This window comes from Phocoena phocoena, chromosome 12 (genome assembly GCF_963924675.1).
Source record: "Phocoena phocoena chromosome 12, mPhoPho1.1, whole genome shotgun sequence".
NCBI lineage: Eukaryota > Metazoa > Chordata > Mammalia > Artiodactyla > Phocoenidae > Phocoena > Phocoena phocoena.
This window is the reverse complement of record NC_089230.1, coordinates 9,594,925-9,619,007: the sequence shown is the minus strand read 5'-3', so window position 1 is coordinate 9,619,007 and position 24,083 is coordinate 9,594,925. Positions and strand designations below refer to the sequence as shown.

Genomic DNA, 24,083 nt, shown 5'->3' with positions numbered 1-24,083 from the left:
TTTTTCTTCATGTATTTCTGATATTCCAAATTCTCTATGATGGGCATATATTACTTTTATAATCAGAAAAAAAAATAAATGTCATCACATAAACTCTAGTCGGTGTTCTTGCAACATTTACTAAGACTAGTTGAACAAACATTTACTAAGACTAGTTGCCTGACCTTGGCAAATCACGGATCTTCTGTTGGGGCTTCATTTCCTCATCCGGGAACGAGACCCAGTGGCCTTGCCTGACTCACAGAAGCATTATGAGGAAAGGATGCATTGACCTGAGAGCCTGTGAGAACAGCCAGCTGCGTATACAAGCATAACATGAAGCTTTGTGTTGGATACTGCGTCTAATTGCAGATCCGCTAGAACATACGAAGTAAGAAACTGAACAAGGCTATAATGACAGGTTTAGAATCAAAACCCATGAGAAACGAAAGCTGAAAAATGGCCGGCACTTGAATGCGCACAGCAGGAAGACATTCGGGTGGGCCAGGTCCTCGGGGCCTTGGGTGTGTTAGCCGCGTGCTGTGAGGATGGTCCCTTATAGGAAATGGCTTCGGAGTCCGTTCTGTCTTGCAGCTGCTCCTGAGCTCCTGAATTGATGTTTGCTCTGCTTCTCACAACAACATGCCTGTGCGTACGAGAAGCATGGCACAGATGGAAGGGGGGTGGGCGGGGGAGGCATGCCCTGGATGGATTGGGGGCGGGGGGGGGGGGGCGGGCGGCAAGGAGAGAAAGTCCTGAAGGCTTTACTACCTGAGTTTTCATCGGTACCTGCCGAGCCGGGATTTGGCTGGGCTAAGGGTTTAGATTAGAATCCCCATAGAGGTTTTACAATTTTACATGCTATTTCTTTATTCTCTGTCTTCCTTTTTGATAATAAAATGTATTTGTACACACGTGAACGCCTTCCCCTGGACATTCGGACTCACCAGTTGGGTTCCCCACAAGGCAGATGAAGGTCTTAAAGTCTCAAATGTGAGACCCACTATCCTACACTAGGAAAACCATAGGGGACACAGATGACCAAGCAGCTACCCTCGGTTTATAATCTAAGGGACATAAACCATACACATGCACCTGGTACAGTGTAGGTGCTCTTACACACAGCTCTCGAACTGTTGAGTTGGACATAAAAGCATAAATGTAAATGCATAATGTAAATGCTTCATGTATAGAGGTTCTTGGAATCTCTCTTAGCGCCTGAGGGTTTTGTGGGTTAAGTGAGAAAAACCTGGGTGCTTATAATTTACCAAACAAAATAGTCTCAGTCCCTCAGCTCAGAGGACTTTTCGCTGGGAAGGGATAGAAGGTTCAGTCTGAAGGGGTCCAAAAGAGGTGCGTGGGCCCTCAGATGACGCACCTGCAGACTGAATCGCGCGGCGGGGCACACCAAAGGGCCTGCGGATCCACCACTGATGCTGAGACCTGAGGTCTGGGCAGCGAGGGAAGGAAGCGGGGTCCAGGCTCCCCTCGCCCTGAGAGCTGTGAGAAGGGCCAGCACAGCTCCCAGGCCCGACCCCTAACTGCCCGGCCGGCAGCTCTTCCAGGGAGAGGCCCGCCTTCGCCCACACTGCACTGGCTCCCGCTTCTCTGTTAGGGGCCTGGGGGGCGGGGGTCCAGCAGCAGCTGCTGCTAAGGCTCTCCGTGCAGTGTCTCTAGAGAGACGTGGGCTGGGGGCTCCCCTGAGAGGGTCCGTGGAAGCTGTTCTGCTCATACACAGCAGGAGAGGAGTCTTTGAGCTGCTGTCTGCCCCCACGAGGTCTGCTGAGCCCCTGGGTCAGTCACCTAAGCTGCTCGTTGAAATGCAGATTGACAGGGCTCATCCTGAACCCAAGGATCAGAGCATCTAGGAGATTATGGCCTGGGAGTCTGCTTCTAGCACATTCCCCAGGTGAGCCTTTTCCACAGTAATACTTGAGATTCATTGCCTTTCATCAACACACATAGAGCATCTTACACGTGTGAGGCTCAGACAGCTCTGGGGATTTGATGCCCCCTCAGAGGATGGAGGTCATATCAGCTAGGAGGCCATCAGGTGAGAACCCCATCCGTTGTCTCCTGCCCGCTCCCACCTCCTCATACACACCACACTCCTCAAGTCAGGATAAGGGCTGAGCTCGCCTCAGGAGCTCCTCCATTCCTGGCAGGTGGCTGCCCAGGAGGTGAAAGAGAATGAGGCAGGCAGGCAGACGCCTGGACCACTCGGATATAAGGAAACATGGTCTCAGGACCCACTAGCTCTACAAAGACCACTGAGTGTCTCCCAGGTGTCAGAGTGCTGGGCTAGACCCTGGGATTGCTAGGAGGATAGCGCAGAGTCCTCGCCCCGGCTACCAGCCTGGAGTCTAGAGGGGAAGGCAGAGAGCTGACCCAGGCCTGGATGGAGGAACCCCTGCCCCCCAAGGAACAACGCGGCAGCATCTGGGAGTACTTCCTGGGAATACCCTCCCCCAGCTCAGCCTGGGCTGGGAAAGAACCAGCCTCATCCCTGACTCCAAACTGGAAGAGGAGCCAGGGCAGGTCTGGGTGACAGGAGATCACCCATGAGTGGCAGGTTCTTGCATTGCCCTGCTCTGACCATGTGGGTGGGCGTGTCCCCGCCCCCCAGCAGAATTTCTTCTGTGTAAAGGGAGAGCATGTGCTCTTGCCTTATGTCCAGTTCCTGGTTCTTGAGAGACGCTTATAAGACAGACACCCAGTAAGGAATTGCCCAGGCCAGGCAGCTCCATCTATTAACACTGTACATGTCCAGAACGAATTTGGCAATTCATTTCTTTCCATTGGATGCAAAAAAAGATGGGAGTGTGGGTTGGACCTGCCTTCAGCCAGCAGGGGCAGCCTGGCCGGCCTGTCCAGAACTGAGTGCTGAGGAAGAACAGAGGCTCAGCCCGATGCTGTGGCCCAGATGCCAGGGAGGGGCATGGGCGGCAGATGGGGGGATTGTCTACCACCGGTCACCCACTCTGTTTCAAAAACAAGCAGCTGAGGGCCTCTGAAAGCCCAACTTCTGGGCTAGTCCAGTTTGTGGGGCTGTGCCGCAATACTGGGACTTTTCTAGAAGCCTGAATGAAAGTGAAACACAAGGTACTCTGGTTGGCTAAGGGGCTTCAGGCGTCCAGTTACCCCTGAGGGGCCCTTCTGAGCAGCTCTGTCCAGCGGAGAAGTCGTTAGTGTGCAGGTCCGCTCAAGGCCACTGAACAGAAAAGCCGCTGTGCTTCTCTCTGAGACTATCAGGGCCCTTGCAGGGATGAAACTGGGCTGGAACCTCGAAGAATTTCTCAGTCATATTTTTTTCTAATTGACAAAAGAATTGAGAAACTGCTACCCCGCTGACCAGATAATTTAAAAAATAAAAATCAAACATCACATTCTTGACAGTTAAAGCTGTTCTTTTGCGGTGGTCTCAGCTGGCCTCAGCTGACTGTCGGCTAGTGGGGGCTGGGCTTCCCTTGGATAATCAGAGGCAAAAGGCATAGAGTCAGATTCTAACTCACTCTTCATGCCAACCAAGCTTGGGACCTGAGCGAGTCACTTGATTTGCTAGAAGGGAGAAAAAAAACATAGCCACATTCAGAGGTATTGATATGTCTGTGGCTGGAGAGAGAACTGTAGGCCTTTAAGAATTGTCTTTTATATTATGCGTATGTATTTTTCAAAATATATACAAGCTGGTGACCATTACGTGCTAATCTTTAAAACTGGATGCTCAATTTCCTTCTCATCCAATCCAATCCAACAGACGTTTAGTGAGCTGTTGACTTTCGCTGCAAGTCACCTTGTAAGCACTGGAGAGAACACACAGAAAAATGACAGTGTTTGTTTTCGTTTTGTCAAAATCTAGACTATGCTACCATTGATCACAAGGTGCTTGCTCATAGCTAATTTGCCTGAATTCTGTTCCACTCTTACACGTTTTTATTTCACGGTATTTACAGTCCTTTATTAAAGTACCATTGAGCACCAGTAAGGGCAAAATCATTACTGCCAATCTTAGGGGCAAAATCACTACTGCCAATCTTAGGGGCAATCTTCTTGCCTGACTTGCCGTGGGCTTGGCCTTTTTTCAGACCTGGCTCTGGAGAGCTCGTAGGTATGGGCCTTTGAGGGCTGCTCTGGGCTCATCGAGGCCAAGCAGAAGCGAGATGCTGGCGCTCTGTGGGCGAGCTCTTGGTGCTGCTCCTACTGGTAAAGGGATCACGTCATGTCCTCAAGGATGCAACCCAGAGAAAGAGTAGTTGAATAGTTTTATTTTAATTGCTGTAAGTGGAAAGGTGTTGCATTGAGGTTATTGGTTTCATGGTGGGCTAGATTCAGGTTAACAAGCATTTATTAAGTGCTTACCTACAGTGTGCCTTCAACCCATTTACCATCCGCTTCTGGGACTAAAGCAGAAATACAGAAAATGAGTTCATGGAGAACACAGGCAAGTTATTCAGTGTTATTCAAACGCGGTCACACACATGTCAGCACAAAGCAAAGTGGAATCAGAAAGTTGGGGAACAACTTTGAGCCCTACACCTCAAAACAGTTAGGAACCTCACTGGTCATCTCTCCAGCCCCGTTATACAGATCTGGGTAACCTAGGGAAGTTAAGCCGCTTGGGGATGGCAGGGCGTGGACAATATAACTTGGTCTCCTGACTCCCAGGAAAAAGCACTTTTCCCCTTGCTTCCTCACGGCGCAAATCTGGACAATTATTTTGGCAGATGAAAGAATGCAATGCCCAGTAGCATGAAAAGCACTTTTCCTAGAGATAACTGTTACACTGAGATAATCTGTGCTAACTGAGCTAATTTTGTGACTTGGCCCCATATAGCAGTCTGCTGCCAGAGACCAGGGGGAGAATTAAAATTCTAAGAGCTGCAGTGGCCCCTGATGAGTCAAATAACCTCATTCTCATAGAGTTTCAGGAATGAAAAAAATCTGAAAAATGTCTTACAACCCGTCTTTAGGAGAGGTAGAAAGGACATCCTTTAAAAATTATTGATGAAACCTATGAATTCATAACTTTTTCAAAGCAGCAACATCCATAATTCCATCAACATCTCAGTTTATGAAAGGGAGCCAAAGCCATCTCAACCCCTTTACAAATGTTTTATGCCTCTTTCCCAACTCTGTTTTAAAAGTAACATTTTTGTTCTTTACAAAGTGATATATGTTGATTGCAGAAACTTTGAAAAGCATAAAAAAAATAGTTTTTTTTTTTTTTTTTTGGTGGCTACGTTGGGTCTTCGTTGCTGTGCGCGGGCTTTCTCTAGTTGTGGCGAGCAGGGGCTACTCTTCGTTATGGTGCGCGAGCTTCTCATGGCGGTGGCTTCCCTTGTTGCGGAGCACAGGCTCTAGGTGCGCGGGCTTCAGTAGTTGTGGCTCGTGGGCTCAGTAGTTGTGGCTCGTGGGCTCCACAGCGCAGGCTCAGTAGTTGTGGCACACGGGCTTAGTTGCTCTGCGGCATGTGGGATCTTCCTGGACCAGGGCTCGAATTTTGACATACAGGTTTAAAAATATTACCTATTCAGAACTATCCATCTTTTCTTTATGTATGCTGCCTTGTCATATATTTAGAAAAGGCTTCCCCAACCCCCAAATCTTAAGTTTATGTATATTTTTCTAGTTCTGTACCTTTTTATTTTTTACATTTAAATCTTTGGTATAAGATTTGAGGTATGGCTCCAACTTTAGATTTTTTCCCCCTAAAAGATTAACTGTTTACCCTAATTCCATTTATTGGATAATCCAAGCTTCCCCTACTGATTTGAAATTCCATGTTTATCAAATACAGAACCAGAGAATTTGCATTTATTCGGGATTGTTCTATTTTGTTTCGATGGTTCATTTGTCCCCCACCCAGGACAATTATTTCCCCTCATTATTTTACTTTTGCAAATATTGTCACCTGTGTATTCTTCCAGATGAAGCTTAGAATCATTTTTTTCCACGTTGTCAAAATTTCCCCAAATCATACTGGGACTTTGATTAGCACTGTAATAGATACATAAAGTCATGTAGGAAGAACTGATGTATTTAAAATACAGGATCTTCCGCTCTAGGATAGAGAATGTCTCTCCATGTTTTTCAAAATCCCCTTAAATTCTCTATATTGTTTTATAGTTGTCTTCATATGAGACCTACCTACCTTTTTTTGGGTTAATTCCTAGAATTTTGTGATTATTTTTTCCGTTGTAAATGGGATTTTACCCCCTTATAGTTTCCAAATGGTTACTGCCAATATATATTTTAAAACTTCTGAAATTTATAGACAGATAGATAGATTTATAATAGCCAACTTACTCAAGATTCTCATTCATTTTAACCAGTCTATGTTGACTAAAGAGAGAAGAGTATAGGATCATGATAGATGGGCATTTTTTTTTCATTATAGTGTAGTTATAAATAGTATCCACTTGTTCTACACTGGCATCCTTAATTTTCTTTTCCTCAGTGCTAAAGATAAAATCTTATAACAGCTGATACAGAATGAGCTATAAGCCAGTCCTTGCATTCAGGTCCCGGCTACTGCCCTCGTATTAATGCCACTCAGATTTCAATAAAAGCCCATCAGATTTTCCTGGTGATAATGGTGAAGCACCGCCCTGCCCTCGCATGATTTCTAGTGCCCAGTTTTTACCTTTGTTCTCATCTCCTTGTCTTACAACGTTGCAAACACTGACAACCCAAATTGATCTCTATCCTTGTACAATATTTAGTAGCTTCGGACACTGCGGGAACTGTGCCCCGTGGAGCAGAAACACACACAAATGTTTCTCGCTCTGGCCTTCAGTAGAAGAATGGATTTTCATTTATGCAGCACAGCAGTTTTTTGTGTGCGTGTTCAGAGAACTCGGACCAAATTTGAGGGAAATTAAAACTTTGCAAGGACAGAGCCACCTTTATTTTGTTTATGTTTAAGGACAAGGCTTTGGCATTCATGTGGAAAAAAAAACATTGTGGCAAAAAATAAGGTAGTCATTAATTTTCATTTTTCTTTGAGCATGTTTCGGATTAACTCAGTTAAACTAAAAAGGTCATAGCTGCTAAGTACTCTCTTTTTCTTCCGCCTTTAATTGCATTAATGAATAATATATATATGCAGATAGATAGATGATAGACAGACAGACAGACAGACAGATAGATTTTGCCCTATAGGATCTGGACAGGCCTCCCAAAAAGAAATTTTGATAATTATCAATATCATAGCATTTGACAGTTCAAGGTGTTTCCATGAACTACAATGCCCTTGAACTACAGGTAAATTATCATAGTTTAAATGTGGAGAAACTGAGGCCTATTTTCTCCACTGGATCAAAAAAACATCACTCTCTTCGTCAGTGCCATTCGATGTTCCTTTTTTCTGGAATGTAGGCTTGCAGAATTATTTATTTTTGTTTGTTTTGCCTGCACCACGTGGCACGTGGGATCTTAATTTCCTGACCAGGGATCAAACCTGCGCCCCCTGCGTTGGAAGCGTGGAGTCTTAACCACTGGACCGCCAGGGAAGCCCCCAGAATTATTCTGAAGAATATTGGATTTATAGTCATGGAATTATTTTTGCAACAGTATGAAGGTTGATGTTTACCACTCCGTAGTCACAGTTAAAATTCATCCTCGTAGCCATCTCCTTAACTGTAGGAGAACACACAAAGGAGGATGAAATCTCCCCTTTAATGAAATTTAATTTAATTGTCCTTTCTTACCTGAACTTGGCTTCCACTCCAGACCATAGCTATTGTCTGTCATGGTATTTTTCTATATGTGCCACCTGGAACCACAGCACAAATAGGTTGAGAATCACTGCCCTAGGTGGTCTTGATCATCAGCCAAGTTTAAGATCTATTATTAAAAATGATTTGTTTTGGGCTTCCCTAGTGGCGCAGTGGTTGAGAGTCCGCCTGCCGATGCAAGGGACATGGGTTCGTGCCCCGGTCCTGGAAGATCCTACATGCCACAGAGCGGCTGGGCCCGTGAGCCATGGCCGCTGAGCCTGCACGTCCGGAGCCTGTGCTCCGCAACGGGAAAGGCCACAACAGTGAGAGGGCTGCGTATCGCAAAAAAAAGATTTGTTTGTACACTTAAATTATTAAAAATCCGTACTCTGGGTTTATCAGCCCTCCCTAGAGTATAAGCCACAAAAGGACAGAGGACTGATCTTATTCACCACCGTATCCATAGCACCTGGGAGACTGTTTAGCATATAGTAGGTACCTAATACATATTCAAATGAGTGAATGAAGGAAACCAGCACTGAGCCGCACCTGAAGCTCACTCTTTGAGGCTCCCTTTTCCATTTTCTATTAAGGAGACAGAAAAAGGTTGCTTTGCCCAATTCTCTACACATACTTTGGTTGTGTTTTTCTCAATTCCTTGTTAGAGTCCTAAGTAGTCAGGTTCTCGTGAGGCTAAGAAGTGCCTATTAGAGTTCTTATCTGACAAATGCTTTTTCCTGACAAAGTTCTCTCCAAAAGGAGATGCATCCCACAAGCCCTTTGATGACCAAGTCTAGAATAAGCCCCAGTCCTCTGTGGTTTCTAAGTGAAATTACCTTCTGCAACTCGAAACCACACGCGGGGGGCAAGGCCAAGCCCGAGCCACTTTGTGAAACGTGGGTTTGCCCTTTACACTCATCATGTCCCCCTTCTGCGCCTGTCAGAGCCCCCGCTGTAAGCATTCCCACCCCTTCTAACTTCTTCATATGCCGGTGAAGGGCTTGGGGGCACGTCTGCGGGTCAGGACGCCATCAGCACCATTCACCTCTTCTTGTCACTTCCTCTCAGGGCTAGAAAGCATCGCGCCAGCCCATCCAGTTCCTCTCCCTGAGGACTTCACAGGCAGCCGCGGTCCCCATGGCCGTCCTTGCTTGCCCTGCTGTGCTCATGAAGGTGGGACCACCAGAGCGGGTTTGAGCCTTGGTGGAAAAAAGCTGGTACCCAACACCGCCACCACCACCCACGCCTCCAGCAGGGGCAGGCAGGCCAGTCTGTTTACATGGAAGATGCCAGGTCCCCTTGCAGACCCCCATCGCCAGGAATTTATAGCAGGTTCCCCCATCCCTACATGAGGATCCCTCTCTACCTCTCTGCATCCTTAGGTGATTCTACCCGTTTGAGGGCAGATCTGTGGTCTCTCACGGTCGCCGGCCCCATGCTCTTGCCGTCTCTACGCAGGTGGTCCAAGCATCCTGGGCACGATGGGTGGATCCCTCTCACCAGCCACCAGTCCTGGCTTTGTTTCCAGTGCTCTCGGTTCAGCCCAAAGGGAACGGTTCCTTCCTGTTCCACCCCGGCATCTACTCTGTCACAGCATCACCCCCTTGGTCCTGATGTCCCCACCAGCTCCCACCTCTTACATCAACATTTTCCCTGCTGGCGTGCCACACGACGCTCCTTGTCCCACAGGATGGGCGTATCCTTGGATGGCAGGAGAGCTAAGCACACTGGGGAAACCCTGGGTTTCCTTTCCAGTACCTTCGCTGTTCTGGTGCTCAGTCAGTGTCCTGGAGGGAATCCAGTATTCGGGTTTTCCCAAGTGTGTTTGACACACACTAAGGGACTCAGCCACACCGTCCCCTCCTTCCACCTCTCAGGCACTCCTTGCTTTTAAACGTAGGAGTGAGCACCTCAAGGCTCAGCCCTTGGCCTTCTCGCCTCGCAGCACCTTCTGACGTTACCTTCTCTCCCCATGTCATTGCCGGACCTGTATCTCCAGCCTTGGCCCTTCCTCTGAGGTCCCGTTCTGTATGCGCAGCTGCCTGTGTGATGTTTCCTCCCACTCAATACCAGCAGGTGACCTCCTCCTGTCCCCAGTGCACCTTCCCCGAAACAGGCAGTGCTCCCTGCCTGGGGTGATGCCACCACCGTGCTCCCTTGCCACCAGCCGGAGCCCAAGGCTCATCCCGCTTACCCACCTGCCTCTCATTTACCACTTCTGTCAATAATTGATGTTACCATTTTAATGTTTCTGGAACGTATCTACTTCTCTCCATCATCACAGCCACCGCCATGTTTCAGGCTGACATCAGCTCTAGCTTGTATTCCAAACCTCTCCTAACGTGCCCTAAATCCATCTTGCTTCCCCTTCCTTCCCCCAATCCATCTTTGAGATTGCAGTCAATGTGCTATTTTTTAATTCCTACACAGCATGGAACTCTTCTTGGCTTCTATGTTAGGGTTCTCTGTCTGGAGAAAAAGAACCAACAGGAGCTATAGGTAACAGAAATTATAGAAAAAAATTTATTTTATTTTTAAGATCCTTATTTTTGGGCTTCCCTGGTGGCGCAGTGGTTGAGAGTCCGCCTGCCGATGCAGGGGACACAGGTTCGTGCCCCGGTCCGGGAAGATCCCACATGCCGCGGAGCGGCTGGGCCCGTGAGCCATGGCCGCTGAGCCTGCGCGTCTGGAGCCTGTGCTCCGTGACGGGAGAGGCCACAGCAGTGAGAGGCCCGCGTAACGCAAAAAAAAAAAAAAGATCCTTATTTTTAAGGAGCTGGTTCATGCACTGGTGGGGCTGGCAAGTTTGAAATTTGTTGGGTAAGCTGGAAAGTCAGGCAAGAGTTGATGTCACAGTCTTGAGTCCCAGTTACTCAGGGCAGCAGGCTGGACACCCAGGCGGGGTTTCTTAGATTGCAGTCTGGAGGAGAATTTCTTCTACTTCGGGGAAACTCAATCTTTGTTTTAAGGCGTGCAACAGATTGGCCGAGGCCCTCCTATGTTAAGGAGGGAATGTGCTTTACTCAAAGTCTGCTGATTTCAATGCTAATCTCACCTAAACATACCTTCGAAGCGACAGCTAGACTGGTGTTTGACTAACATCTGGGCACAGAGCATAGCCAAGTTGACATGAAACTAATGATCAAGCTTCCTTTTGCACTTAGACTGAAGGCCAACATCCCAAACCTGACTCCAGGGCTCTGAGCGCTCTAGCCCCTGCCCTCCTCCTCCCTGCCTGTCTCCCGTTCACTCTGTATCCTGGCCACACTGGCCTCCCATCGGTCCTGGATATGCCAGCTGCCTGCTGTCCCGAGAGCAGTACAGAAGTTGCCCCCTCTGCCCGAGATGCCCTGCTTCCCACTCCCGGCGTGCGTGCGCACTCACACACACACAAGCAGGAGCTCCCACGCACGTTGCCTAGGGGAGCCCTCCTCAGTCATCCTTCAGGTTCAGAAGAGGCAGCCTCCCCTGCTCGCTGACTCGCAGCAACACTGCGTAATGATGCACGTAGCTGTGCGATTATTTCGCTCGTGTCTGTCTCCGCCACTAGACTGTAAATCGTTGAAGGCAGGGGCCAGGTCTCCTCGAAGGTCTGTGTTGCCCACCAGGGTGCCTCCAACTCTCATAGGTGTTGAGAGAGTGAACGAACGATTTGGAATAGTACCTGGGCCTTGAATGCGGTCTGTCGCCCAGTCCTCGTAGGACTCGTCCCAGCAACGTACGGCCTGCCCTCGCCTGGGGCTCCCCCCACGTCAGCTTCCCTTGCTGTGGCCTTGCAGATGCTCTCTGCTCCACCTTGGGATCAGCTCCCCTAAGCAGAGGAGACCCCCTGTCTACCCACCTCGTGGCTCAGGTTTGAAACTCTGCCTGCCTGAGCCTCACCTGAGGCGTCAGCTTCAGTCCTTGAAGATAAGCACTGAAGACACAGTGACTGGGCAAAGCTTTTAACTGGAGGGGACTGTCCCCCCCTGCATGCGCCCTCATCTGCATTTTTGTATGTAAGCGTTTGTGGAGGCAAAGCTACTGCCGCCCAATACATTCGTGAGACAATACTCACATTTTTACTGTCTTGAGTGGAAATCACCAGCATCTGTAGACCAGAATTTGCTGTACCTTTTGCGGCAAACACTTAAAATAATAGAAGTTGACTTGTCTGACATTTAGTCATCGTTAGTATTTTCCTATAAACTTGGAAGTTTACAAACTGTAAGCTAAGAGATTGTCTTAAATGGCTCTAAAAATAACCATCTTCCTTTGCGATAGATCAACCGTTCCAAGGTTGGGTAGTTTGTGTCCCAGATGCCTCAGAGCCTCAATGAAATGAACCTTATGAAAATTTCAGATTCGTTGGATCCAACAGCTGTCCTCCAGCACATGCAATCCCTATAGTCATGAAGGCTTGGGTATAAAGCAAATCACAATTTCCCTGTGACTTATATCCTAATGCAGAGATGCTTTGTCTTCCTTCCGGCTAAATGCCTATTAGTAGAGTTTCCTCCCGTTCTGGCAGGTGTGCTGTCAGCTGGTGAATGGTCTGTGAAACACCAGTGCACCAGGGAATGACACTGTTCTGCATCCTTCTGATAAAGGAAAAGAATCTTAATCTACATCTTTTGTAAATTGGGATTTTTTTTTCCCTTTGCATTTGAAAAAAGCAGAGTTCCATTACTTTATATGGTGAATTTCAGCAGTTGTTAAAATTCATCAATTTTGTCCGTGAATTTGGGGCAGGATTAATTCAGGGGCGGACAAATGGGTCTCTCAGAATGTTAGCACTCTGTGATTCCTCCCAGGAAAAGGTGACTTGTGTGTTGGAGAGTGGCTCTGAAATGTGCATACATTAACGAACAACTTACCTGAGACTCTGACAAGCCCAGGATTTCTCTTTGAGTGAAAAACTTAGTGAGCGGGCAGTTTTGTGTCCCTGAACTTGCACGGAACAGCTGCCCTTCCCCTCTCCCCAGCTCTCCTAATTCTTTGCCCGTAGGCTGACTGTGAGGTTAATACTAGACGGAGATTCTGTGACTGTTTCCGCCCCTGTGCTAACAACTCCCAGCAGTTTGGAGGGGGCGAGGTGGAGAGACTTTATGAAGAAGAAGGTCACTTCAACCTTTTAAGTTTTCTTTCAAAACGTTAGTGTATAAAAATGTCCTTGAAAAATACTGACTCATGTAAGCTTGCAGAACTGTTAAGAGGTTTTCCTCCCCCAATTCTAGTGTTCTTTATCCATTAGCTGTTGCAGACTCTGATTATTCTTTTTCAGGAGCTGTATTTGAAACGACAAAGGGCAGCCCTAAGAAGCAGAGACACCATTGTTGCCAACAACAAAAGCCAAAACCCAAACCACAGAGTAATTGAGGATTAGGATGGGAACACCACCTTCTGGGCCCCAGGACGCAGGCCACGGGTGCTTGTCACCCTCGGGGATGAGAAGCCTTTCACGACCGGCCATTGGTGCCAGTCTGAATGTCGAAGAGGCATTTCTTTTGTCCTCAGGTGTGGCTGTGAAGCCTTGGGTTTCAAGGCTCCATTGTTCCCATCTGCCCTGGATGCGGGCATTCCAGAAAGCCTTTGGTCTGGGGCGGCTGTTGAACGTATTTTATGAAAGAAGCGACAATTTGGGGGTACCTTGAGGTAGGCAGCTACCCATATTGCCTGGCCCTCCCCGGTGGCACTGACTAGCTTTGCGAGATGGGTCTTTGGACCAGCAAAGGCTGTAAAGAGGACACGTAAAGAGGAGCAACAGCTTCAGAAGGACCTTGTGAGAGGTGTTCCTGGGGAAGGGCGAGTCACCGGGCTGACCGGTGGGCATGGAGAAGCAGGGACACCGGTCCTGCGCTTCCCAGCATCATTCCTCCCTACCTGCCAGAACTGGCCTTCCATTCAGCAAGCAGTTCCTGGGGACCTACTGTGTGTAGGCCCTCTGCAGGACAGGGGAAACATGAAAGCAGTAGGGCGTGGTCCCTGCCCTGGCGCTGGGGTGTCTGGGGAAAGACATGGCGCTAAATCCTCGTGGGCACCACGCCGGCAGAGGACCCAGGTTGTCCCTCGGGCCTGTGAACCCCACCAGCAGAGGACAAGTCTGTTTAGTTCCTGTTGCATCCGCAGCTGCCAGCACAGGGCTGGCACCTACGAGCCCAGCACAGATCTATTGACTAGATACATGCACGAGCTAGGTGCAGCAAGAGCCCAAGAGAGGAAGGAAGTGACACAGCTTTCAAGGCATTTCCACAGGAGAAGCTTGAACCGGACCTTCTAGGTTGAGTATCTGGAGGGCAGGGAGGGGAGCGGAGAAGAGATGCCTGGAAGCGTGAACAGCGGTGCCTGCTCCAGGGCCGCAAGGAGGCCACTGCCTCAGGCTCGGGCTGGGTAAGATTGTACAGCCGGGCACATGGACGACCTGGGGCACCTCACCAGAGGCCAGGGTTTCTCCTTCGCCAGACTTGCACTTAGGAAGCAGGCTCTGAAGGCCAGGAGGAGAGCAGACCAGGGGTGTCAGGGCACCCAGGGCTCATCAAACAGCCCGGCAGGACCCCTTGCTGACCACTCCCCACGCGACATCTCTGTTCATTTCTGGGTCCTCCACCGCCTCCGGTGCAGTATTTTGCATAAAGTAAATAATGCATAAATATCGGTTGATTTTTTTTTTTTTTTTTCCCTTAGTTCTGTGGTCCTTCAGTCCCTTCAGGGCCTAGGTGGGCCCTGATTCCAGGTCCTCTGATTCTTCCATTCTTTTACATAAAGAGCTCTCCAAATATTTCGTCAAAAAGTTTTTGGTTTGGGTTTAATTCTTAAGCTTCGGTGTACCATGTCTGTTGAATTCCAGCTTCAGCTCAAATTTTTATCAATGATTTCATCTTTCAAAAATGTACTTTAGAACTGTAAGATCACTAGAGTTGGTCTTAAGGAGTGCGGGTAAATACTTTAAAGTCATCGTTACTCAGAACCAGGCTTCTTTTAGGAGTTGCTCTAGTGGATAAGTTTGTCATTCCTGCTTCTTCAAATGTTTTTCTGGACAAATCATTTTTTAAACTTTTCTGGATAAAGTAACACAACTATTATTGATTGGGTTATTGTTCTTTTTAAACCTCTATCTGACTTTCTCGTTTTCCTACGCATGTTTTCGAGAGCTAAATAGATACAGTGGGTTTCACAGCTGACATAAGGCTAGCGAGGCACCAAGTCATAATTAATTTAGGCCTCCGCGGCATCCGGTTGGCACTGGAAGAGTTGTGACCTTATCTTTGATGTGTTCAAAGCCAGTTATTTTTACCCGGATGCTTCAGGAAGTGCGCAGCCACTTCGCACTTCCAGTTCGCACTTGCGCAGAATCAGTTGCGATGCTGCCCTCTTTCCAGTGTATGTGCTTTGGAAGCTGGTCCCTCTCCAGATGCCTGCTGAACTTGGCACTGTTTAATAGGGCAGCCACTTGGGGTGCCAGGCAGATGGGGGACATGCCAAGAGAGGGTGTCCTGCTTGGCAAGGCCACCCAGAGTCCTTGGGATGGCGCCACAGCGGTTTAATTACTCAGGTGGAATGACTGTCCTCAGTAGAGCAGAAGGGCTGCTCCTTACTCTCCGTGTCCCTGCTCCGTACTGCCTTCTCACCCTCAGGTGTTCCGGAACTCTGACCTCTCCTTCTACAACCTCCTTGTGGAACTTTAATTTTCCATGAAGAGTAAATGGCTTGGAACCACTCAAAATGTTTGCCCCACCAGTGGGGTTGGTATCTTCACACATATCAAAGCCTTAGGCTAAAGGGCTATGGGCAGATTTCAGGCCTCAGAGAGCCTCTGAAAGAACATTGGGGGGCTTCCCTGGTGGCGCAGTGATTGAGAGTCCGCCTGCCGATGCAGGGGATACGGGTTCGTGCCCTGGTCCGGGAAGATCCCACATGCCGCGGAGCGGCTGGGCCCGTGAGCCATGGCCGCTGAGCCTGCGCGTCCGGAGCCTGTGCTCCGCAACGGGAGAGGCCACAACACTGAGAGGCCTGCATACCGCAAAAAAAAAAAAAAAAAAAAAAAGAACATTGGGGTAAAGGGGGCACCTCCTGAAATCATGACTTGTGAGCTGTGAATTCTGTGAGTGAGAGCAGTCCTGGGGGGACAGAGGCTGCAGCTCTGCAGATTCCATTGGCTGTCCCTGATCACCAGGTTCTCCACGTGAAAATGCTTGGGAGGCTGGCTGTGATTTGTGAAGCGACCCCTTCCTGTGTGCAAAGTTTCTCCAAGTTTCTGTGTTCTCTAAGTTTAGCTCTCTGTCATACATGTGAGTGTATCTGGGTACACAACAAAGAGGAACGTGAGAGTAAGAGGTGCATGTGACGTGTGGATGGGCAGCGTTTACAGGCATCCGGGAGCAGGGTTCTCAAACTTTAAGGTGCACGACACCCCCTGGAGTGGAGGGGGCTGGTGGTCTCAGTAAATGCAGATTCTGATTCGGGAGCTCTGGGGCGGGACTGAGAGAGAATGTGCTTCTCTGACAAGCTCTCGGGATGCTGCATGGACCACAGTGACAAGGCCCTGATTCCCATACCTGGGGAGCTTTTAAAACGTCTGATGCCGGGCTGCACCCCACCAATGAAATCAGAATATCTGAGAGCGGGACAGTAGCATCAGTAGTTTTGAAAGCTCTCCACGTAATTCTCGCCCAGGTTGAGTTCGTGGCTGGGAGGGGGTGGGGGGAGCTGAGTGGAGGATGGGACTCATTCCTATCACTTTGGAAATTTACCGAAAGTATGTTGCAGCTGTCGCCATCTGATAGTGTATGAATTAAAACGAATTAAATGTTACCAGCTCTGTTTTAAAAGAACACCGTGAAGTTTCGCAAGAGTTCCTCCAGCCACCAGGCTCTGTTGCACCTGTTTATCAGCCTCAGAGTCCCAGCTGAAGCCCTCACAGATATTCTTGCTGTTCCCCATTTACCCGTGGCCTTCTGTTCCTGTGGCACAGCTTGTGACCTCAATTCTTTGTGGCTGTGAGGGGTCTAGATGAGAAGAAAATGTTTTATCTTCCTGTAGAGCAGGGGTCCTCAACCCTACAGGACATTAGAATCACCCTGGCCGATTCTGATGTATCGGGTCTGGGGCAGGGTCCCTGCACTAGGGGAGTTTGAAAAGCTCCCTGGGTGATTCTAATGTGAACTCAGGGATGAGAGCCAGGTTATAAGATAAAATTAAACTTGAACCAAAAAAAATATGTATTTGTATTTTCTTCAACATTAAGAAAAGACTGGTTCTAAAAAATAAAAGATGCTGTGTTCAGACAATAAAATATAGCAATTGTTTTTTTAAATATACATGTAATGATTTATTTAAATATATATTTAAATCTGTATACCCCCCCCAATATCTGGTATTTTTGAGGAGGCCAATGTGCAAAGTGGGGAGATTCTAGAGCCGGCGTCGGAGAAGCGAAATGTTCCTGATGTAAATATCACCCCCTGTATTAATTAGGACAGTGCTAGCTGGTGTAGGATCCCCGTGCATGTGGGCATAGTCATTCAGGGGGCCCCAGCGTATGTCTCCAAGGTGGCCTGCGGAAGGGGGGAAACAGTGGGTGGGGTTCAGGGGAGGCTCCCACCATCTGGGCGGGGCCACGTGTACTTGCACCCCATTGGGCAGAGCTCAGTCACGTGGCCACTGCAGCGTGTGTGGAATTGTCAGCGCAGCCCCAAGCCCTCGAGGAGCAGCCCCAAGCCCTCGAGGAGCACGAAGGTTGCGGGACGGCCAGCCTTCGGTGTCCTACCGCATTCGGGTGTCTAGGGGTCAGGTGCCTCCCAGCAAGGCGCTGGCTGTGGGCCCTGCACTTGGAAATGCAGATTCCAGGCCTACTAGGTGCGGGAGCCTGCAGAGCTTAAGTGCTATGTTAAGCCCCTGTGCTCTTGTCTTCTTTTCTCCACAGATATCGCAAACGGCACCAGTTCAGGGGGGTACCGCCCACCTCCCAGAACCAAGGAAGTCATCATCAATGGCCAGACTGTGAAACTTAAATATTGTTTCACCTGCAAGATTTTCCGGCCCCCTCGTGCCTCTCATTGTAGCCTTTGCGATAACTGCGTAGGTGAGTAGAAACAGAAATTGCCTCTGTCCCACCTCTAATGTTTGTGCTAAAATGTCTGTAGCTGATGGAGTAGAGATTTCCTGTGAATAGACCTGTGCTAAAGAGAGTCAGCATGTGTCTCTCTTTAATCCTTCAGAACTAAACAGCTCGATAATAGTTAATATTTCAACCGTATTGCCTCCTGCCCCTGATCCCGTTCACCAAACCTAGCGTTGCCGAATCTTTTTTCTTTTTACATCCTGCAACACCACGAGGACAGCAGAATGTCCTAGGCCTTCTCCTCTCGGGTACAGAAGACCAGAGGGGGCGTTCTTTGTGCCCTGGAGCTGCCGGGTTGGCAGACACTTAAAATAAAACCACTTCACACCTAGATCCTCCATTGCCCGAGGAGCTGGCTGCATGCATAGCCAGACTCTCCCAGCTCCTCAGAGGAGCACTGTGCTTGGGTAGCCGGAGGCATCTGAAGCCCAAGGAGAGGAAAAGGGGAGCAGCCAAGAGACTTCTGGGCCTACAGTCAGGATCGTAACAGGCTAGGAAACAGGCAGAGGGAACACCGTCTAGCACAGAGGGCCTCAAATGTAAGACTTGGCCCTACTGTTAGGCTGCCACCACCCCAGCGCAGGATTTTTACTGCTGATGCAGGTGCCAGCCCCTTGGAATTACTTGGGCAGCACTTCCTGTCACTTCAGACTGAGCGCTACTACCCACACCCACAGACCATCTTCTCCCCTGGGATGGAGCTTCTCAGAGATGAGTTTGGCAAGGAGCTGGTGGAAGCCCCAAGTGACAGGAAGGGTAGTGAGAAGTGGACTGAGGCTTTGCCACACGGGGGAAAACCCCCGGTTCTTCAGTCCCATAGCCTGCCGCTAAAAGAAATAACCAGGGATTTTCCCGGGCGAATAGACATGGAAATCCTGTTAACCTCACACCTGAAAGGATAGAACGCCTCAGAACAAACCTTGTTTCCCTTAGTAACACCTTATCAATTTGCCAACCCTTTTCGAGCCTATTAGAATTTGTAGTCTCAATTCTTCTTCAGAAAAAAAAAAAGGTTATATAATGTTTCCTGCTGTGCAAAGCCATTTTCCTTTTATTTGTCTGAAATTTACTTTATCCTCACTTTAATAATCTACAGTTTGGTAGAAAGCCCATGTTTTCCCTCTCAGGCCTTTTTTTCGGTTTTATTCACTTGGAAAAATTACTTTTGGGCTTTGCCTCCATAGCAAAACAGCATGGAATTTTGTTGTCTTTCCCAAGTAGTAAGAACCAGTTAAGAGCCTGGAATCTGGTACCCAGTGGCCTGGGCACGAATACTAGCTTCATGACTTAGACAAGCAACCTCAACTCTCTATGCCTTGGTTTTCTCACCTCTACAATGGTGTCAATAGGAGTGCCTACCTCATGGGATGGTTAACAGAGTAAATGACTTAACGCATGTAGAGCACTTAGACCGGTGCCTGGCTTTGGGCAAATGCTCTGTGATTGTTAGCTGCTCTTCTGTTATTACTACTGCTCCCTTGACATTTTTGATTGGCTTTCTCTGGCCAGTTTCTTGATCTACTGTATCCCTCTACAGGTATGGCAACCAAAACTATACCTGGTCCTCTATGTGAGGACACACACCAGGGTTTCTACAAGGACACATGACAGCCTTTGTGTGATACCCTTCCTGATGACTTCAGCCCCAGTGGCCATCCCATGCCCTTCTCGAGCATACTTTTAAGCCAGAGCAGCACCGTGGCCTAAATGCCTTCAGGGGAATAATCTAGGGATTCAGAGGACCCTTTCTTGGGTTGTAATTTTGATATTATATGATGAAATATTATATGATGGAATATATATATATTTTTTCGTTCACATAAAATCTTTTGCATGTCTTCTCCTGGAGATCTCATGACTTGTTCCAGTTGGCATTTATAGGAAGGGAGTTGTTTCCTACAAACCTGAAGGGTTTACGGGGCATCTCCTTCTCTTTATCATTTATAAAAATGTTTACTCGTTACTAGACACCTGACTGTCAGTTGGTCTCAATCTTCTGTCTTCTGTCTCTAGGCTAGATTCCTAATCATGATAAAACGTTCCTCTCTATCTCATAGTGTTTTAAAATTCTCTTCGGATCATCCTGTAAAACACTTTCTGAAAGTTCGTCTAATTCCCTCATGTGTCCCCTCCATCACCCATAGGTAAACATAGGTTTACATGTTCCTTAAAGAACCCTGATGAATTAGATGTAAAATCATCTTACCAGAATTATATATGTAGTTAATGGTGTACTTCTCCTATAGTATAACTGTATAAGATAGTACCCTTTCTTATAGAAACTACCAGCTGAGAAAATAAGAGCCATCAGTCTATAATATCCAGGAACCCTTCTGATAGGTTCTGAGCAACCTTTCTGACAAATCCAAGTCACATGCTAATCCAGAACTCCACAAGCAAGCACGGGGAGATGCAGAACAGCAAAGGGAAAGGAGAGGAAGCGGGGAGGTTGGGGTGGGCTCAGAGGAGGAGACTGGATGAAGAGCGCATTGACAACAGCTGCCTCCAAGCACCATTTGACGGCCCTAGCGCTGGAGGTTGGCAAACCCTGATCCAGGGCCCCGCTGTGTGGAGGACAGGTGAGATAAATAGCATACAGTTGATGTAAAATAAAGCTACTCACTGCACTCGGGGAACAACCACACCATGATTCAAACCTACATAGTTTTGGTTTTCCAGTTCATTAGACTACATTTGGGCCTTTGGTGTGACCCATTAACTGACCAACGAATTGGACCTTGTGCATTTGGGAAAAGAGAGTGGAAAGCAAATGTCTCCAACTGAGAAGTATAACTGCAGAGTTTGCCACTATTTTATTTTTAGATAGAAAGCTTTTATTGAAAGAATTCTACTTTTTGCAGCCACGGGAAAAAAAGAATACAATGATGTGCTGAAAGCCAGGGTCTACACATGTGGCTTCCCTTCCCTTGTGATGAATGGGTTTGGGTTGGTCCTTCCTAGGCACAAAAATGTCACTTTGCACTGGGAGGGGGTGAGGAAAATGCAGCTTACCAGGCAGTTCAGAAGCATATTTTTCTTTGTTAAATAAGTTTGAAATGAGAGCAAAATTGTAGGGGCTGTGTAATTGGAGTTGAGGACTAAGGGAAAAGCTTTCTTGGGGAGCAAACTCTGTTGCTAACATAGAACAGGTTAGCAAAGCCAGGCGGTTGGGACATGGCTATAGGGACAGACCCAGAACTGAATCCTGGTACTGTCCTTGGATAATATTGGAACCTGGGCAGGTTATCTGACCACCCCCACAGGGTTTCCACATCTGTAAAATGGGGTGATCCTAGTACTGCCTCATAGGTTTCTTTTACGGATGAAGTGAGATAGTGCCGAGCAAGCACAGACCTGGTGCACACCGAGGGCTCACAAAGGGCTTGCCAGTGATGTTATCGTGCGTAACAGGAGAAGAGCTGCCGAGGTGCTCCCAGGAAACTGCGTAGAACAAACGTCTTCACAGAATGATGGGAGTCCCCTTGTTTTCCTGTAATCTGGGAGGCTTTGGGTGATCCGGCAGCTGCAGGAATGACTATATCCTCTCTCTCTCTTTGTCTCTTTGTCTTTTTTTATCTCTGTTTCTCTCTCATTTTCTCTCTATGTTGCCATCAAATCGCTTCTGCACATTGAAACAGAGTATTGGGGGTTGTTTGTTCTTCCAGGCTTTTTTTTTTTTTTACATCTTTATTGGAGTATAATTGGTTTACAATGGTGTGTTAGTTTCTGCTTTATAACAAAGTGAATCAGTTATACATATGTTCCCATATCTCTTCCCTCTTGCGTCTCCCTCCCTCCCACCCTCCCTATCCCACCCCTCCAGGCGGTCACAAAGCACCGAGCTGATCTCCCTGTGCCATGCAGCTGCTTCCCACTAGCTATCTACCTTACGTTTGGTAGTGTATATATGTCCATGCCTCTCTCTGGCTTTGTCACAGCTCACCCTTCCCCCTCCCCATATCCTCAAGCCCATTCTCCAGTAGGTCTGTGTTTCCAGGCAATTTTTGACGTTATAAAATATTTTTACACAACTGACAGCTGGGGCCAAGGAGCCACCTCTGCTCGCTCAGACCCTTAGGATCCCTCAGGTCATTAAAGGAAGAGTAACAGAAGGAGCTGGAAAGCAAAACATACCCTTGTGAGGTCTTCTCAGACTCACTAAGTATGTTCCAGCCCCAGCTGAGCCCCTTCCACATCACCCCAACCAGGGTGGACCCTTTCAGGGAAGTCTGTCCTTTGGGGGGCTCTGGCCCAGTGTCAGAACAGCCAGCAGCTTTCCCTGGCATTGGGTATTTTTAACACAACCGAAACCCGTAATAAAATGTGATTTACTTGAAAGTAATTTATGCATGCACTGCACTGTGAGCTAAACTAAGTTTGCTAAACACTGAAAAGGAGCCCTGCAAGCGTTTGCAAGCCTGCTCCACGGGAGTCTGTCTGACATGGACCAGCCCAGAGGCAGCAGCACCTGGGTCCCAGACCTGCTGCCTGGTCCATCTCTGCTTCCACCATGCCATGTCTGGAGGTGCTGTGAGGACAGAGAAGGTGGTGCACGGAGCCCTCGAGCTGTGTCAGCCGCTGCAGAGCTCTCAGCGGCACCAGCCTCCTCCCTCGTTGGGGGGAGGGGGGGTGGGGGGGTGCCCTGGCCCCATTTTCACCTGTCCCCTTCTGTCATTTCTGATGTGGATGGCGCAAAGAACCTCCAGACACCCTCTGCAGGGACTCAGTGCCCACTTAACTCTTGGTTTTGGGAGAGCTTCATGGTCGTCTTCAAAAGCTCGCCCTCCTTCTCCTGGGCACTGTACTGCGGTCTCCCTTCCACCCGACAGTGTCTCCCCCTCCCCGCCCCCACCCATCCAGCTGCTTCCTCTGAGATATTGGTTTCTGAGCAGAGACTGCAGATGTCTTGTCTGTTGCGTACCCTCTGCTGAGCCCGGCTACTGCTTCACAGTTGTACTCAATATTAAGAGGTCTGAAATATCTGAGATTTAGAATCACAGCTGCCTTCTGGTGTGGGGTAGCACGTTGGCATTTCTTTGAAATGATTTGGGTATGGTGAGAAGGGTATTAGTTTTACATAGGGAAGCATATCATTTGAAGGGAATGGAGCAAGCTGGCATTTATAGCCTCCCAGGGACCCAAAAAACCAAGGGATTTACTGTGCCCCTCCTAGTTTCCAGTATCCTTGCTTTTTACTGACATTTAATGAGCACCTGTATGCCAGGCACTGTGCTAGCATCTAGATGCATCAAAATAAAATACAGTCCCCAAGAATGATTCTTAAGAACAGACCAAAGAGAATTCAAGGCCAGAAAGCATTGTATTTATCATATTACATGGATCAAAAAAAGAGTAATTTTATGTTAGTAAAGAGTACATTTAAAAATTCAGTCATCAACATATATGCATCAAATAACATTGCATCAAAATGCGTAAAGTAAAAATTGTTAGAAAACGCACGGATAGTTTGGTATAACATAATGCTAGTGAGAAACAATAATATACCTCTGGTTTTGTTGGCTCAGGTAAACAAAATAAAAGTAAGAAAATAGAAGATAATGAATATATAATTAATATATGCTGAACTTTGTTTCTGCAAAGTGTACTTACCTTTTTGAACTGATTGTGGAACACTAGCAAAATGAATCATACTAGCTGCACAGAAATTCCTAACTTCCTAAAAGCAGATATTACACAGACTGTGTCACCTGATGACATAACAGTAAAACTAGAAATCAATCACAAAAATATAAATACACAAACCTAACCAATTATAATGTTTTTTAAGAACCTTTTCATCAACTCTTGGGTGGCAGGGACTTCAAAATTGCACTTGTGGAATAGTTAGAAAATGACAACAAGAACAGTGCAAAATAAAACTTCATGCCAGTCAGAATTCTAAATTCTAACCGCACAAAATAGTTCACCTAGGCAGGAAAGGAGTTATCTGGAAAACTATCAGGTAGCTCATAGAAAGGAAGGAGGAGGCTGCAGAACCAGGCTCGGCAGCCTGGAAGAGCCGGGGGAGGCTCCTGCAGTAGGATGTCCCAGGAGGCGCGTTTGTGACGCCACCACTGAGTTCTGACTCTGCGGCTACCATCAGCTTGGAACTGTGACTCTGTCTGCAAGGACCATGGGCTCTGGATTCAGAGATCTGCGGGGTGGGAGCCCCTGGGCCTGTTTCATTTCCACACCCAAGCGGCCAGCTTGCTGGGTGGGGGTAGGTAGCTACCCCACTTTCAGCTTCTGTAACGGGTGGAGGGCGGGGCCTACCTCCCACCTATTTT

General features: G+C 47.9%; 1 protein-coding gene across 2 annotated transcripts in view; it reads left to right on the top strand.

Annotated features, from left to right (window-relative positions):
• ZDHHC14 (zinc finger DHHC-type palmitoyltransferase 14) overlaps positions 1 to 24,083 on the top strand; it is a 274,764-nt gene that overhangs the window by 188,679 nt on the left and 62,002 nt on the right. For both annotated transcript variants that reach the window (XM_065888678.1, XM_065888679.1), the window contains exon 3: positions 17,599 to 17,757. In XM_065888678.1, coding sequence (XP_065744750.1) covers positions 17,599 to 17,757 — 159 coding nt within the window. The remainder of the gene's footprint in view (positions 1 to 17,598; positions 17,758 to 24,083) is intronic.